General features: G+C 34.0%; 1 protein-coding gene across 11 annotated transcripts in view; it reads left to right on the forward strand.

The window, feature by feature from the left end:
• MYCBP2 (MYC binding protein 2) overlaps positions 1-19,053 on the forward strand; it is a 272,923-nt gene that overhangs the window by 205,791 nt on the left and 48,079 nt on the right. For 7 of the 11 annotated variants that reach the window (XM_067713398.1, XM_067713403.1, XM_067713399.1 and 4 more), the window contains 2 exons: positions 1,873-1,995; positions 4,697-4,876. In XM_067713398.1, the coding sequence (XP_067569499.1) occupies positions 1,873-1,995; positions 4,697-4,876 (303 nt within the window). The remainder of the gene's footprint in view (positions 1-1,872; positions 1,996-4,696; positions 4,877-19,053) is intronic. The other 4 variants (XM_067713400.1, XM_067713408.1, XM_067713402.1 and 1 more) reach the window with 2 other exon arrangements.

Genomic DNA, 19,053 nt, shown 5'->3' on the forward strand with positions numbered 1-19,053 from the left:
GGGGTTTCCTATTTTGTTGTTAGAGTTTCAGCTTTAAACTTTATTTTACCGTTTTTCAACAATGATCTCCTTTAATAAAAATTTTCCTTTTTATCCTCTTCTCTTCATTCTCCTGGTGGCGAAATCTTGTTCAGACCATGTCATCACTTAGGTGAAGCTTTAACTGATTCTCACAGAGTGAAGAGTTACCTCTCATCCTAAAGAACTGAATTCACCACTAGAACAAAAATGATATTATATTGAAGTTAATTTTTATTTCTTCGTACCCAGATTGTGAGTCCCTTGTGGACAGGCACAGGTTTTTTATCTTTGTATTCCTAGTTCTAAAGCAGTTTTCGCACATACTGGTTGCTCACTAAGTTTTCTAACTATACAAGTTGAGTCACAGAAGTATTAGTTAGGACATCACAATGAGTGGATAAACCAAACGTAGACTTTTCTACCAAATCCCAGAATTTATAGGAGAGGGTCAGACAATTAAATGAATATGCGTCTTTATCCAAAAGAGTATAGTTATAATAACCATTATCCAAGAGGTAATATGGCCATAGTATATAAATAGATTCAAGAAAGGTTTGGAATTTGTGTGAACGACAGAGTGCGTTTAGATACATTAACATGGTACGTTAAACATTCTCCCCTTTTTCCCCACAGCAAGCCTTTGAGATCAGTTATATAATCTTCATTTTACATTTCTAAGCTCATAGAATTTAAAATGACTTGCCTATGGTCATACCACTGGAAACAGGGCAGGTGAAAGACTTGAACCAGAATCTTCATTCATATTTCAAATGCTGTGCTCATTACACCACACTGCATCAGTAATCCACTGAACCCAATTTGAGAACCTACTTCCTCCCTTGTTTTACAGACCAGTTTTTCTTAGTCAAAGATGATGTCATCATAAAGTAATATCCTGAGATGGTAGAACTATTCTTCATTATGTTTTGAAAAGCAAAAGTCTTCATTTCATGTAAATCAGACATTTTACAAGACAACTTTCCCATTTACAGTATACTTACTACATATATAATTATTACATATTCATAAATTCTTAAACATTTTCATTATATAGGGATATTCAGATATAAATGATAATAACCTAAAGCGAGATCAGCTTTATATAAGACATAATTAAATAATCTGAGAATGGTTTAAGTGACTGTCAGGGTCTTTCTAGCTTAGTAATCATTTTAACTAGCAATGAGCATAATGTGTAAGAGTAGGCTCTGGGACTGGACTGCCAGGGTACAAATGCCAGCTCTTAACTTTTCAGTTGTCTAAATTACCTAATATCTCTGTGCCTTGGTTTTCTCATTTACAAAGTGAAGATACTTTATAAGTTCTATATGAAAGCTAAGTGAAGAAATAACAAAGCTATCAGATGGTAAGGATAGCAGTTGTATTCCCATATACTTAGAAGGTAGAAGGTTCTTTTTAGATAAAATGGTTCTTAAATTAGGATATCGTTTCTACTAAGATATATACTCAACCCGAAAAGAGGTGTGAGAGAAGTTTAAATTTCTCTGTGATCACTTAATGATTTTTTGCCATATATATATATATGGCACAATAAAAGCAAAAAAAAGCAATAATAGCAAATGTTAATAGCACAATAAAAGCAAATTGACTCCATAAGAGCATATCCCATTTCTAAATATTATAGTGATTTTGATTGATGAAAACAAAGATTTTGTCATATACTTTACTTTGTTGGTGTCAGTGACCTAATTGGTAGATCTATTATCAAATCTAACTGTGAGGTTGTTTTAAAATTTAACCATCATAAAAATCTTTCTTGCAATTTTCTCTCTTTATAAATGGAGAATAGCACATAAGAAACTAATTTTATAGATGTTCTTTTTATTGTAGAACAAGTTCTTCTGGATCAAAATTCTCAAACTCCTCCTCCAAGCCCTTTCTCAGTACAAGCTTTTAATAAAGGGGCAAGTTGCAGTGCCCAAGGATTTGATTATGGACTCGGAAATAATAAAGGTAGGTGTTTTAAGTGAGTCTTTTACTTACCTAACTGTAATATTTTTATTACCTTCTCTTATAACCATTTTTATTACTGTTCACACACAAAACTTTAAGTTTGTTCCTAGAAAACTAACAATCAAAATGTTTACGACAGTGTTCTTTTTACAGTATTGGTTTTATCCATTTTAGCTTAAGTTTATAGTTCTTGCTTACCTGTTCTTATTTTGTAGACACTCATTTTGAATTCACATCGTAAAGATTCTGTGTCACTATATCCAGTAGAAGAACTTTTATCATCCAGTTATTATTAAATGTTAATGAGCAAAAACGAACTTTCCAAAATGATCCATTTAAAATCAAAATATTTTAAGTAATATTTTTAAGTAATATTGCACATCAGCTTTATTAAGCATGTGTGGTTTTCAATGTCTAATCAATTTATCTTAGTTAATTTCGAATGACATGAAAGATAGCTTTGGGTTGGGTATGTATAATGAAACCAAAAAATTGTAAAAACAAAACCCCTAAGCCATATGGATATAAAATGTATACAACTTGTTTTGGTTGCATTAATAGAAGAGACCAGCATCATGGACAGTCCAAATAATAATTATTTTGGAGTAATTTATGCTCGAATTTCATCCAAAATTCCATTTGTATGTAAATTTGGACACATTGACATGCTCTCTTATGAACCTGCTCCTAACTCTTAGCTTCAAAATCGACGATATTGTCAGAAGGTAGCATATAGCTGGACAATGGGTAGGAAGGAGAAGATAGCCTACATGGAAATACTTTTACTTTAAAATGTTATTTAAACTAATTCATGAGATTTGATTTCCAGACACAAATACAGTTGTTTTAATACCTGACTTGCAGAGCAAGTGAAATAATGAAATAGTCAACGAGATACAGAATTACATCTGTATAGAGGAAATATTCAATTTAAAATAAAACCACTTTCTGTTTGATACCTTTATTACTTTCCACAAAGTATTTTTATTAAGAAGGAAGCCTTAGCTACAAGATTTCTTTTTGTCTCTTCCTCCTACATCGGGTTGCTCTATCCTACAGGCTTGGGTACTATCTGCTTGCTCATTTCTGGTAGCTCAGATTTCAACTAACTTAAACTAGACCTTCATGCTTAAGTAGGGTAAATGCTTTGTGGTGTTTTCTTCATGTCCCTTTCCTTCTGCCGCTCCCAGTCCTTAAATTAAAATCTCAGTGTTTACTTACCACTATATACTTGTATAGTAATCTGTTTTAAAGCCATGTTTAATTCAAATTGTATGCTTTCAGTCTCTAAAATGTCTAAATTGTACTGGTGGCTGTCACATTAAATCAGTCTTTAAAACAGAATTTGTTAAAACATCATAAGAATAGAAACCAACTTTCAATAGAGACAAACATTGCTGAGAACATTTGTTAATAATTAGAAATAATGTATTACTTTTTTAAAGTGATATTGCTAATATTGTTCAAAAATAGCATGTACTTCTTAATAGGCTTTTAAAATATTTAGATGGCGTGAAGAAATATTAAGAAACTTTCATCTGATTAAATATATCTAACCTTTATTTATTATCTTACCTTTAATTGTAGTTCCCATTTTCTTTAACTCTTTATGCTATCCAATATCAAGCAATTGTTTTTTGCAAAAATTCTTTTTCCTTAAAACAATTTTATAAAATTCTTCATCACCTCTAAAATCCTTTTCTAATCTGCAGCATTAATTTTTTTAAGTGAAGAGATGTAGCTTATGTGCACAGTTCTTTCCATATTAATCTGTTTCTTGTTGGTGTTTCATTTAAAATTTTATTTATGAAACTTTATTATATCTAGAAAATATTCCTGGAAAGGTACTGTTTTCCAGTTTCTGCATCAGCTAGTCTGCATATGGTTCCCCCCCACAACCCTTCTTCTTCAGCATCATTTAAACAATTTAATATTTATATTCTCATAAATAAGGAGCTATCATCCATCCAATATATCATTTCTTATTTTTAAAAGTATTTTTCTGTTAATGTCCTTTGTATTTAATTTTGAAGAAAATATCAGAATTCATGTCTGAGATACTATTCAAATAAGGTACCTCATATTCCTTTTTTTCTTATAGGTCTTTTATAAATTTTTACATTGCCTATCCGAGCAAAAGAGTTCATGCTTTTAAAAATGTATAATTTCTCTGGCAATAACAACTTTAAAAAAGAGAATATTAATTTATAACTGTAATATAAATGTATTACTAAATTAATAACATATAATTTGCCTCCCTTCAGTCCTACATTGAACTATTCATATTATTTGCATATTTTCTGCATGAAGTGTACTGCGTATGAGGCAGGGTGATAATAGTCAATGTCAGGTACTGCACAGAAGACATCATCGACTTAGATCTTCCTTTATACTTGTATGGTATTGAATCAACTTATCATACTTACCTCATAGACTCTGTATTCTCTCATGCTGCTGCTAGATGTTGTATATGAATTTAAATGGATTTGTTTTTGTAAGTGGGCCATTATATAAAATTTGTTGGGGTGCTTCCATTATTAAAACAACATACAACATTCGGTCCCTAATTTGAGAATAACAGTCACCAACTTCCACAACAGTTCTGAATTGGCATTGTTTTATTTAGTGTTTAACTTTATCTGAATGTCATAAAGCACCATTTACTTTGCCATTTTGGATGTTAATTGATAACAAGTTGTAGTTTTGACTGTTTTGCCCACTGCAGGTGACCAACTGAGTGCCATATTGAATTCCATTCAGTCACGGCCCAATCTCCCAGCTCCTTCCATCTTTGATCAAGCTGCAAAACCTCCCTCTTCCCTAGTCCACAGCCCATTTGTGTTCGGACAGCCCCTTTCCTTCCAGCAGCCTCAGCTTCAGAGTAAGTCTTGTCAGCCTTACCTGCCTCATCAAACCATTTCTGAAGCTTTGTTCTGAGTTGTTTATCAGTTACTAATTATTTATCAACTCACCTAACTGGTTTTATTTAATGAGGACGTTATCCCTTCCCACATTTTTGAAGCACTTAAGCTATTCTGACCTACGACATTCTGCAGCTAAGACATTTGTTTTTAATCACATTTTTTTATTAAGTGTAGTTATTAAAATATGACTTTTATGTTTTCTATTCTAATTCCAGAATAAGCAAATCATACTATAAAATATACTAAGAAAACATTGATTTAAAAAAAATTTTATAATATGCACGACTATGGTAAGCGTCAGTTATAAGGATAACTTTCATTGTTTTACACCGAATTTTTGTTACTTAGAGATGCCCCAAGAGAATGAACCTATTTCACTATACCAGTGGGTGGAGGAGAGGCTGTACTGGGCAGGTTTGTTTGTTTCTTTTAAGTGAATTTGGTGTCTGTGAAATGTATAGCAACTTAGGTTTCCAAATGTTCTCACAGTGTTGTTTCTTCTCTTGCTTTTTGTTGTTGTTGTTGTTGTTGTTCTTGTTCTTAATAAGTTAAACCAATCAGTTGATTCCAGTTCTGCCTTCTAGGATTGTTCTAGCCCTTTATCCATGATAGTAATTCATACTGATCTGGAAAACAGACCCAGAACAAATTACATTTACCTGAGTCTTCTTTTTTCTTAATAAGCTCCTGAGGCTTCCCCATAAACTTCTCAAACCTCCTAGTATGACAACAATATGCTCTTCTTGGCCTTCAGTTCACATATTGGCTATACAGTGTATAAACACACTCACTGAATTGAGAGAGTTTTTGGAAGCCTCAGCTTGTACACCCATTTGTTTGAATTCAAATGCATGACCTCTTCGCTTTACTTTAGTAAAATACATCCACACTTAGATCTAAGTTATTTTTCAACAAAAATACTTTTATAGCTATTATTAGGATTACTTAAGAGAATGCCAGCTGGTTTAGTTTTTATTAGGAACCAGGGTAGTGTATAGTTAGCAAATGATGTTATTCATTATGATATTATTACCTGTCTTCGGAAAAGAGTATACAAGAGTATACTTTTTAGGTTTGCACTATACATTAGGCAAGTTCAATTAATGAAATTAGTTTGTAAATATAAGTATCAATTTCTAGATAATCATCTCTATTCGTGTGTAATATTCACTTTAATGTCTCTTAAAAGAACAATTTCAAGGAAACATAATAGTGTCATGTGTGTGAAATAGTTTTTTCTTCCTTGATAAGCATTATAGAAGAATGAAAGAGAAGTGAAGACTTAGTTTACCCATTTAATGGAGTGACAGACACTTTACATTTAGATATACCCAGGTTGCAGGAAGTTTTAAAGGTAAGGACAAGGAAGTAAAAGGGAAAAAACCATCATAACCAGGCAGAAAATTCATATTAAATATAAAATTGTAAAAGAGAAATTTTTATTTTACCAAATTACTTAATAAAATATTGTAAAACAAAATGTAAAGACCATAAGAAAATCAGATTTGCCTCTCTTAAAGGATAATAGGTTTCTAACTGACATTGTGTCAATATAATTTTGTTCATATTGTGTCTAAGTGTTATCAGTACCACCACTTCCTTTACCACCATCTTGGAGCAAATTTGAAATCATGGCCTAGAAATGTCTCAAAATTACCAGTTTTCTGAATCATTACTTGCGTGTACTCCAATGATACAGACTTCTTATTCTCAGCAGAATATCACTGAAGTTTGACTACCCAATTCCAGAAATCAGAAGGCTTAATCTTTAGCACAACTAAAAACAAGTATGGAATCTAAAAATAGTTTAATGTTTTATAGATATATTAGAATTGTAGTAAGTACATCATAGGAAAATTAAATATGGCAGAGTTAAAACTACCTAAGATATTCTTTCCTGAATTTCACTGCCGTCCATCACACTAGCATTTCATCTTGCTTTAGAAGATGGCTTATTTATACTGAACTTCCCTTTACTAATTAGTAAAATGAGAATCATTTTTGTCTTACACTTTTGTGATTCTAAAATATTGTATCAAATATTATGTATAGAAGACTGTATTTACTAGTTCTTGCTTATTCTGATAAGTCCACTATGTACTTACTACTGTGGAGCACTTTAGTACATCCTCATTTGAGATAATGTCTCCATTTTACAGTTAAGGAGACGGAGGCTTAAAGAGGATAAATGATATGCCCTAGAAATATACATAGTAAATGGTAGAGTCAGAACATGAGCCCAGTTCTCCTGACTACAAAGGAGGCCATGTTTTTAAATATCTAGCTTTGCCTACTAATAAATAATGTAAAAATTTGTTCTTTAATATATAGTTTTTACATTTCTGTTTCCATTTGGTTCTAGCCTCCAGAGCATTAGCTTGGTTTGGATTGGTTATTTTCCCCTTCATAGTTTAAGAATGTAGCATGGTTTAAAAGGAAAAGGTTTCCTAAATACTGTAACTCAAGTTCCCAGCTAAGTAGATGGCATACATAAAGTAGGGACATACATAAACTGCTCCACATGTCAACTTTATGAGCATTATTAATCAGTATTTCTTTAGTTTTTTTTTTCCCCTGAAGCATAGGTTTTTTTTTAAATTAATCTTTGGAATTGAAAATAATCTGGCACATTAAATTCATTTGGTAATTTTTTTTAAGTTGCAAAATTATTTTATACATGCACACATACATATATACATAGAAATTACTTCACCTGTTATTCTAGTGAAATAGAATAATTATAGAAATAAAAGTCACACAGTTTCCTTGTCTTACCATATTTATATGTGTGCAAAGGCATGAGAGAGAAGAGAGATGTGTATATAAACTTTTCCTTTACTGTTCCATAATTTACTTTTTTATTTCAAAAGTATTTATGTAGGTTTTAGAATTGGTAAGCAATTTGGCAGTAAGTTTGTAGTGGACTGAGGTGGGGAATGATATAGGTGCCCGCTTTCTTTTAAGAATATTACATTCTGTATTTTCATTATCTTTCCTCATTTCTTTTGAAAGCATCGTTTTATTTGTCCCATATCCTCTGACAATATCTTATACATCATAAGCATTCAGGGAGTATTTATTGACTGGAAATGCCTAAGATGATCATTTCTTCAGTGTAAGCTATGAGTTTAAGATCATGTGTTTCTTGTTATCTTATGGTTGATATTCCTGTCCTTACTCAGAGTACATCTTCAAAATAGAGGAAGAATACTTCAGTAGTAATTAAATTTAACTATAATGTGATGATGTGATATCTAATAATTCTGAGTTTATACTGATAGAATTTTACAAAAGATCCTCCAGCTGAAAAACTGTATTTCACATGACTCTGTTTAATATAAACATTTTCTAGCTACTGTCCAAGGAGCTAAATAATTTGCTTTTATTTTTTTTGTAGAAAGAAATGGTAAATAGAACATTAAGACAGTTTACGATTCTCCCAGAGATTTTAAATAGGTAAACATATAATATATATATCAAAGTATGTCGTACTTTCAAGCCCAGATATGAGAGCTTTAGGTTACTTTGCAACGAGTTTTTCTGTTATACCCATAATCACATTCTCAAGTGAGACAAAACTTTTGCTAAATGTGACAAAAGAGTCCACCTGAGTATCTGCATGCATATTGGTTTGTGTTCAGGAATACTAACATATACTAAAGCACTGTGTTTACTTACTTAGCTTATAAAGATGTAGTGATGGAAAGCCTTAAGCTCAGATTTCCTTTCCAGCCACTTATTTAGTTAAGTTACTTGATGCATCTGAGCCCTTTTTACCTCATCCATAAAATGAGGTGCCTAATAAACGTTATCTGTTGATATTGATATTGCCTTTTGATGCAAACATTTAACATCTCTCATGCTCCAAGGAAAAGTGGAGGAAATCACAGTCTCAGGGAGAGCAGTCTATTCTCTGTGGAGTGAGTTGCAGGAAAGGCACAAATGAGGTTTCCTAGCTACTCCTCAGTACATTTTCACAGCTTAACTTCATTATTCGCTTTGAGATTAATTCTTCCTATGGTAACACTACATTCAGATGTTAGTATGAATATCAGTGTAAAAGCCAGGTTTTTTTCTAAGACTTAGACTTCATTTTTATCCTGGATTATAATCCCAGCCCAGAATTTGTCTACTTATTTGCTTGCCTGGTGTGAGCTGTGGCATGGATGGAGCCCTTGACTTGGGAAGGAGACCTGTGTTTTAGTCTCTGTTCTCCCTCCAGTTAGTTTTGTGACACTAAGCTGATTTCTCATACCCTTTTCCTTTTTATAATTTTTGTTAAGGAAAATTAAAGGATGATATCAACAAAGATTTCATAAAATCAAATAGTCAAGTGCAGTAAAACTTTTCATACTTGAACCGATAGCATCTGTCCCAATGGCCAATATATTTATTTCAGTTTGGGCTCTAACATCTCTAGCATCCCTACAAATCCTTGTCATTTCAGTCATGGGCCAGAATTTATCTTGACTCAGTGTCTCCATCTTCTCTGTGGTAGGAAAGCTTCGACCCATGTTCCTTTCCCTCTTCATCAGTCCTCACTTCATCCTAGGAATTTAGACCACACAGAATGCTGCTGTTGTTTATAAGACAGTGTGCCCGAGTGCATCTGTTTGCTTTCTCCTGACCAGATCTGACCTTTTGTCTCTCTCTCCCTTTGCTCCCATCTCCTTACTGGCTACTAAATTTATTCCACCCTTTATTACCATTTTTCTTCAGATGGGTCATTTATTCTTCCATCATTTATTTACCTGCGTTTGTTAAATATCTAGTCTATGCTAGGCTATAGGGCGCAATAACGTAAAGAAAATATTATCACTGATCTTGAAGGGCTTTTGGAATACTGAGGAAGGCAGCCATGTTGAAAAACATGATGGTATTATTTTAAGTCTGCAGGAGCAATATTCACAGAATGCATTGGAAACATAGGAGAAGAAGCTGCTGACTCAGCTAGGAAAGGTTAGAGAAGGCATTAGATAAAGAGATGGCCCCTAATCAGAGTGTTGAAGGACTCATAGGAATTTATCAGGCAGCAGTGGGGGTGGGGAAGGAGGTTACAGGTGTCTTTCCTCTCTAAGAATAGCATGAGCTAAGTTTTGGGGATTCATTGACTCAAAAATATTTACTGACCACCATCTACATGTCAGACACTCTTCTAAGTACTGGTCATGCAAAGAGTCCAGTTTGGGAGGCTTTCATAGTAATCCAGGTGAGATACGATGGTGGCTTTACCAGAGTAGTAGCCTAAGAGATGGTATTAAATCATGGAATATTGGATATATTTTGAAGGGGAATCGACAGGATTTGCCTAAAGATTCAGTAAGCAATGAGAATACCAAAATAGTGGAGGGCAAATCTAAGATTTTTGCCTAGGCATTTGGAAGAATGTAATTTCCATTTAATATGGGGACTGTAGGAGAACTGGGTCTGGAGGGCAATAACAAAGGCTTAATTTTGGACATTATATTGGTAAGCTACTGTTGCATAACAAACCACCCCAAAACGTAATGACTTAAAACAAGCACTCTTTTGCTCACAGTTCTGTGGGTTAGCAGAGTAGGCTGGGTTCAGCTGGGTAGTTGTTGTGATCTTGCCTGGGATCCTTCATGCATCTGTAGGTCAGCCAGGCTGGCATGAAAAGGGTGACTAGGCCAAATATCTCTTGTCATTCAGTGGGCTGACCTGGGTGTGTTTGCATGGACATTGCAGGATTCTGCGAAAACAAAAGCATGCACGGTCTTTTGAGGCTTAGGCTTGACACTGACACAGCATCACATATGCCATACTCTGTTGGTCAAAGCAGGACACTTACGTTCAAGGATGGAGAAATAGACTTCACTTCTTGATTAGAGTTGCTGCAAAGGGGCATGGTACAGGGATAGGAATAATTGTCACTGTGTTTGCAAATGATCAGATATGTTAAGTTTGAGGTTCCTTTTAAGTCCAGTGGAGATATCAAGTTGAGATCGATGTAAGACCCTGGAGTTCATGGGAACTGTCTGGGCAGGACACATAAGTTGGGAGTTCACTGGCTTATAGCAGAATAATTTGAGAGTTGCCCTAAGGGTGGATTAAAGCAGCAGGAAAGTAGGTATAGGGAGGAAAGAGAAGATGCCTAACGACTGAGCGCTGGGGCACTTCAGGGTTTAGACATGGGAGAGAGGAGGAGAAATCAGCAAAAGAGACTGACAAGTGGCCATAGAAATAGGAGGAAAACCGAGTCATTATGGTGTTTCTGGAAGCCAAGTGAAGAAAGTATTTCAAGGAAATAGTGACAAGCTGTATCAGATGTTGCTGATGGGTCAGGTAAAGTGAGGATTGAGAAGGGACCATTGGATTTAACAACGTGGAGGTCACTGATGATCTTGATGAGAGCAACTCTAGTCGGATGAGATGCCAAAGCTCCATTAGAGTGGGTTCAAGAGAAAAGGGGGAAGAGAAATTGGAGACAGTTATTATAGATAAATTTGTCAAGTTTTACTGTAAAGGGAAGAAAAACACATAAAGTGAAACCAGGGCAGAGGATGTGAGATCTGGAGAGATTTTTGTTTGGTTTGGTTTTTAATGGGGAAAAGGTAACATCAGGGTTGTTTTTTAATGAGAATGATCCAATAGAGAGAAAAATTGCTGGTGCAGGAGAGAGGGGAGGACTGCTGGAACAGTATTCATCCGTGGGAGAGGGGATGGGATGTAGCGCAAAGGGGAAAGGTTGGCCAAGTAGGAGCAGAAATAGGTGATCCATCATAACAGGAGAGGAAAGAATGTATAGTGTTAGCAGCTTGAGAATGTTGTCCATTTGTGTTTTGTTTTGTTTGTTTTCTCAGTAAAATAGGAAGCCGTCATCAGCTCAGAGTTAGCATGGGGAAAGTGTTGGTGGTTTGAGGAAAGAGAAGATATGAAATGGTAATCGCTAACACATGGCAGTCATTTACCACATAACAGGCACCATCTTAACCACTTCCAATGAATCAACTCATTTGATTATGTTAGGAAACATGATTCACTTGAGAAACTTCATGCGTTTGTAGCTTAGAGTGTTAGTGTCCTCGTGGCGGTTTCTTACACTAGAGAGGGTGGGGCCACATCATGAAGGGTCTTGTAAGCCACTCTTAGTAGTTTAGACTTTGTCCTGTGAGTAGTGAGTAAAATGGAGGGAGCAGATGAAGGCATATATACTTCTGCAGAATTTTAAACAAAAAGAATGATATGCTTAGTCTTACATTTGTGAAAGATAACTAAAAATATTATGAAAAAGGTTCTGGAGAAAGGGAGAGCATTAGAGGCAGGGATTCCAGAGAAGAGCTGAGTAGGGCTTATACTAAGGTAAATTACAGTGGACGTATAGAAGAAGGGACAAGTTTAGAAACACGTAGGCAGTAAAATTGTACAGGACTTGCTAATCACAGTTGAAGGAGCCAGTCTAGAACGGCGTCCATTTTTCTGTCTTTGTTTTGAAAGATTATATGCTTACCTAATGCCAATACACAAAATAAAAAGCAGATTTTAAGAAAAAATGAGTTCAGTTGGGTAACTTAGCCTCCAGTAAGCTGTAATATAATTCGAATGTGGGAAACATACTTAGCATTTGTGTAACTGAAGATGGCATTGTTGACTGACAGTTTGAAAATACATCATTACAGATTTTTATCCATCTTCCTTTCTGCATTTGTATCATATGGATGAATGTTATATTCTAGTGAAAAGCTTATTTCTATTTTAGCCTTAAGTTGGAAATTTTGTTCTAGCTGTCATTCTTTTATAATTCATTTAGTGTACTAACATTTATATAAGTAAATTTTAGTTCCTATTCTGTGTCTTAAGCTCTTTTTCTTCTGATACATTTGGTAGGATTCCACATTCTGTTAGTGCTTATACATATCTACATTTATGTGTGTATATATTTTTTAAGATATAGAAGGAAACCTAATTCTATAGATCCTTCACAAACAATGATAATAACATTTTGTCAAGTTTACAGTAGAATGACAGGAGCAGTGTTTCTGACTTTCTTCACTCAATTTAAACCCTGGTAATTGTACATTTGCATTCTTCTCTGAATAGTACTACAGATATTTTGACAAATAGACTCTTAACACACGCAGTAAATGGTTAAGCTTAACGTATAATTCAGATATTCTGGAAATTACTTATTTTAAAACTATTTATTTTAAAAAATATGAAAAACTAGTTTATTGGTTAGTGAGGAGACAATATATAAACTATACCTTCACCCTGGCCAAAAGATGTGAGCAACCAAACAACATGCAGATAAGGAATAAGTACAATTAAGTGTAAGTATATTCCCACGTCTGTCTATTGATGTTTTGGAGGATTTAGAATAAGATGATAGTGATGATAATTACGTCCTCTAGCCAGCAGCTGCCTGGACTGACAGCTTTAAATGCAAATTCACTGGGTATAATCCGAAGAAAATGAAAACACTTACTCGAAAAGATACACGTACTCCAGTGTTCATAGCAGCATTGTTTATAATTGCCAAGGTATGGAAGCAACCTAAGTGCCATCAACAGGTGAATGGATGAAGAAGATCATTACTTCGTTGTTGACTCAAACCTGAAAGAGTATACGCCCCTTTCTAAATCTCAGAACTGCAGTTTTGTGTACTGCCACCAGATGGTGACAGGTGCCTTGATTCTTCCAGTGTATTGTCCCAATAACAAGGTCAAGGTCCTAATACAGCAAAACCACAATTTGTCTTTGTCCAACTGAAATGAGAATGCTTTCCTTATTAAAAAGAAAAGTTATACTGTTTTATTATTATCATTAGCCTAGGGAACAATTTCTTTAAATACAATTTACAATGAGCTCAGAGTTTCTATGACCAGAGAATGAATGAAGTACCCCAGGGAACTTGATACTCGGGATTTAAAACAAAGAAAACAAAGAATAAATGACACATAAAGAACCGTATTGTTAATAATGGGATACTTTATACCAAACAAACAACGTTGACTTCAAATGAGTACTGGAGGAAAAAATCCAGCTTTTTATATTGTTTTAAACATTATTCTCCTTAGTTAACTATACTATGACAAAAAAATCAAAATTCTACAGACATTAATTTAATGATTGTTTTATCTATAAAGCAAGGTAAAAAGGAGCATGATTAATCTTCATCAGATGTCTAAAAGTTGATCAGTTTTTTCTTCTGTGCATAGATAGCAAAGTATCTCTTAAGAATTACTTCCCTTTTTAAATTGAAAGATATAAATCTTTTAAAAAGTTAACTATTTCAAAGTATTTTAAACTTGAGCTTGTGAAAATTAAATGTCTAGAACAAGTGTTGTGTGAAATCACAGCTTACTGTACTTAGGCATTTAACAGTAACCTTTTGTAGACTGTCAAAAGATGTTTCTTTCATCTTATTCACTTTGAATCATACCTAGGAATCCAGTCTCTTTAAGTTTTGTAACATGTTGGAAAGACTTCAAGGATGATTTGGCTTCAAAACTTTTTCCAGGAGTTTGTCCTTAAACCTCTAACATCTTATCTAATAAGTGTCCATGTAGTTTTGTACATTTATGTTACGGGTGCTTTTAACTAAGATAGTATCTGATTTCCTGCTCCTGTGTCCTCCTGCTAAACCCAGTCTTCACAGATATTAGTGACCAAGCTACGAGACTATCCTTACATTGGCAGTTTGAATCGGCCTTGAATTCCAATCAAAAGCTGGCACTCTCCTAACTGACATTTTTAGTGAGAGTTGCAGAGTAAGTATTATATGAGATTGAAATAGCATAAGACCTCATTTTGCAGTTCCTGGTGCCTTTGAGTTTTACCCACTTTAAAAAGAAGAATGCTCAAAAATATTAAAATTTTAACATTTCTTTAACTTAGAGGAACGTGACTTGTTGGCATGTGTCTCCATCCCTCCATCCACTCCTACCATTCTCTCTTGAACCAACTACAGGGGTGTTTGCAGTTGTCCTTATCCACAGAAATTGCTCTATTCAGTTTTTGACTTTTGTTTTGCTAAGTTCAACTGTCAGTTCTAAGATTTCATTTTACTTGCTCTGTTGGCAGTGTTTGACAGGATTGATCTTTCTCTTTTCCTTGAAACACCTTCTTCCTTTGCCTGCTGGATGTCTCCTACCTCAGCTCTTCATGTCCAATCTCTTTTCTACATCCTCGTCTATTCTGTATTCCTAGGACTGTCCCAGGGGTTTGGTCTCTTCTAGGCCTTGCTGCCTAAGTTGTCTTATCCAGGCATGGAGTATTGCCCAAAATCTGCGTGCTTGTTACTCTCAGGTTTATCACCGCTCCATCTAGGGTGTATTTGTTCATTGTCTCTCTCCTTTTACTGGAAGATAAGTTCCATAAGAGTAGGGACTTCATTTCTGTTCATCATCTTATGCTCAATTCCTAGGACAATGTCTGACACATAATACATACTCAGTACCTTATATGGAAGGATTCTTGGTTTTATGAATAGTTCATCTTTAATCTTGGCCATAATAATGAATCAGTCAACTATTACTTTTTCTGTTTTGAGAAAACTGTGTGTTGTATTCATTTTTTTAATTTCAGTAATGTTAAGAAAGTTGTCTCCTTATTACCTGAATTTATTTCAGCTCACTTGATTACATTTATTTTCATTGCCACGAGTTAAAATTTTAAATAGTGGATTTATTTTCAGATTTAGATAGAGATTTTTTTTTTAGCATACTGCTTTTGAAAGACCACTTTAAAGGTTCTGTTAATTTTTTGAAGAAAGATAATTTTTTTTTAATTTTAAGTACTTCATTTTCTGCATGGTGAATCATTAATGTGTCTAACATTTTCAGTAACTTGTAAATCTTTTTTGCTTTGTGTTGTGAGACTTTTTATAAACAGAATTTGATATCTCAGTAATAAGATCGACAAAACAAACACCAAATATTGGGATTAGCACTAACATTTTTTACTGAGGATGGACTCAGAAAAGTAGTTGACCATAAATGTCAACTTGGGTCCATTCTGAGATACATACTGGAAAAATTATAGTCATGTGTCCATACAGAAAAACAGGTGACAATAGGTTAAACTGTAAGTAACATCTCTTTATCTCCCACTATTTACAAAAAAAAAATTACTTATAAACTTTCATTTATAAGTAAGTGAGCACCAAATTAAGGAAAACTGAGTTAAAGAAATATTAGTCTGAAAAGAAATGCTCAAATTTGATTTATCAGTGCTATGAATGTTACTTAACTTCTAGGCTAGCACATTTGGCGCTGTTGCTATTAGTCTAAATTAATTAATTTGACCTTTGTATTCAGTTTTTAATTTTAGAGAAATAATAAACTTGCTGGAAAATTTAGCAGAATATAAACTTTTGAATAAGTTAGTAGTCGCGCATACCATTTGAAATGCTTTGTTTCTGCTTGTGTTCTCTGCTAAATTTTTTTTCCATTGAATCTGTGCTGCTTCTTTGCCAATGTTTTCCACTGTAGAATCTCCATCTCGCAACCTTGCTTCTCGTGAGCGCATTTACAAAAATTATGGTGTAACTGGGCCTGCCTCTGCTCTCTCATCTCTGTCTCACAAACTGAAGGGTGGGTATGCGTGCCTTCACGGATGGGCCATTCTTAATAAACCTAGGAGGTTTCAAGAAAGAAGTTTTAGTTCACCTCAGTCATTTTCATCTCATTCCATTTAAGATTAAAGTTTATAGTTTTATTTAAAACTTGATATTTTGGGGTAATTTGTGATGTATCTGTTCAGTATTGTATTGATTATCCTAATTGATATGCCTGTTTACTATATGTAGGTTAAATAGAACTCTTGCTTAATTTCAAACCTATATGAGATATTAAATAAAATAAGTATGTAGAACTAAATGCCTTTGGGGAATTGTAACACCATTATTACCAGAGCGAGGTGGTACATGTGTAAGCCGTAAAGCACATTGTGATCTGTAAGAATAGAGTATCTCATGTGACAGGTTAGTCTTCAACTCATTTTTTCTGTTAGGTAATGTAAAAATCATTTTCCTGTTTTAGTTTTTTTATGAGAAACAGTTTGATAATTAAATTCTTTAGTTTACCTTACCTTTTCAGGGCTGTCCTGTCTGGCATGAGTCTTCCTTGTAGTATTTTCTTAGCTGCTTAGTTTTAATACTTTAAACTTAGAAATGTTTAAACTATTGACAATTGATAAAATGCCAGACGATTTTAAAATATGCTCTGATGTTATAAAATACTGTAGATAACCTAGTCACATATTTTTGTCTTAGTGTAATGTTTAATTAAACATTTAAAATCTTGTATTCCTAGAAATGAGTAAAACAGTTTTACATTTCTCCTTTGTACAGTTGACAGTGATACTATATAATATTGTAGTATAATTATAGAACCTGATCTCTGTAGTATATAGTCTTGTGTAACCTGATATATAGTATATACTATGGCATATCATATTACAGTAGAGTATTATATTATGATTATATTATAGGGTGGTATTATATAACCTTTTATTTATAATTTTGGCATAAAAATATGCAGGTTATTAATGATACCTAATATTTAATATTTTTACTAATCTGTTTGAATGTACTAAATTTTTATCCTGTCCTGTATTATTTTTTCTTTAGAAACTTTTGAGATTAAAACGTGTCCATTATTGCTTAAACTTACATATGATAAACGTTAAACAAAATTAAGTGATGAGTGTGAAAGTTTTTACGATCTAAAGCTTTTTAACAAATTGTGTTGATATTTATTGACACTTAAAGCAGCCACATGACCATTTTTAGTAATACTTACTGCACGCCTCAAAACTTTTGAAACCCAAATGAAGAAGAGGAACATCAGTTAGTTAGTATGTGGGTTTACCACACTTAACTAACTTGACGTATTTGTTTTTTAAAAATATATGAAATATATTTTGGAAAAGTAAATTTTTTCAGCAGGATTTAATTGTAATCTGACATCTTGGGAAGAAATAATTTTGCATTATTTATGTGCCTAGACTCCAACAGGTATTCAGCTGTCACCACTTACAGATCTGAAAAAAATATTCACCATTACTTGAAGCATAGAGATAAGGTATACAGCTGCCCATACTCTCTGGCCCTCTCTATATAACAGACATTTTTGCTAGCGTATGACAGGTGGTGTACCTGATATTTGGAAGATTCAATTGTTTAGCCAGTCACAGTGGAGATTTCCTTTATGAGGAATTGTGCATCATTAATTACAAAGCAAACCTCTTTCAATTCACGAATTAATCTTGTATAGAGAGGGGTGCCAAATATTAAAGATTTACTGCTTATTTGTCTAGATTCAGCATTATGTATGGTTCAGCTCATGAAATAAATGTGATGATGAAGGCATTTCCAGCTGTCAGAGTAATAACGAAAGCTAGTGCTCCAGACATCAGTCACTCCAAATTAGTGGCCAGGACTAAGCTGATGCTTGATTCTACCAAATACAGTACATTGGTTTATAAAATCTGACCCTCACACAACAATGGCTACTGTCGCCTCTGCCCTGTGGCCATGGGAGCCATAAAAGTAAAAAGTGAGTTTTCAGAGAATCTGAAGATTTGTGACTAGCAGAAGGGAAGGAAACTAAGAAAATAGGAATTTGTTTGCTCATTTAACAAAAACACTTACTATGCTGACACTTACTATGCTGATCATTCTTGACATTACATCAGTGGAGTGTAGTAATGAGCAAAAATACCAGCCCTTGCAGGCCTTCCGTGAGGAGGCAGATGCCATGGCAAAGCTCTCTTGACGTATAGGTAACTAGGCTGTGACTCTGCACACACACACACACTGCAAGCAAGCCGCAAAACACGTTTCTACTTTATCCACATTTGTTCATATCCCTGTAAAAAGGAAAAAGAAAGAACTACAGTGTAACCAGAGTCATCTCAATTTACTAAGTATCCTTTTTCAAAACATATAAATGCTTCTAGCAAGGTTTATGGATTTTCAGTTTTTCATGTCACTTGAATCACTTCAATCAGGTTACTTTCCTCCTAACCAATGAACTAGTATCACTTGCACTGAGGGTAGAAGTTTTGATTTTAGGGAGGAAAGATAATCTTGAAGGTTGTACCACGGATTGACAGCAAAGACGACCTGACTCTAATGCCTCAAAGGAAAGCATGAAGTAGTAGGAAGGAG

The sequence above is a fragment of the Pseudorca crassidens genome, chromosome 18, assembly GCF_039906515.1.
Source record: "Pseudorca crassidens isolate mPseCra1 chromosome 18, mPseCra1.hap1, whole genome shotgun sequence".
Classification (NCBI taxonomy): Eukaryota; Metazoa; Chordata; class Mammalia; order Artiodactyla; family Delphinidae; genus Pseudorca; species Pseudorca crassidens.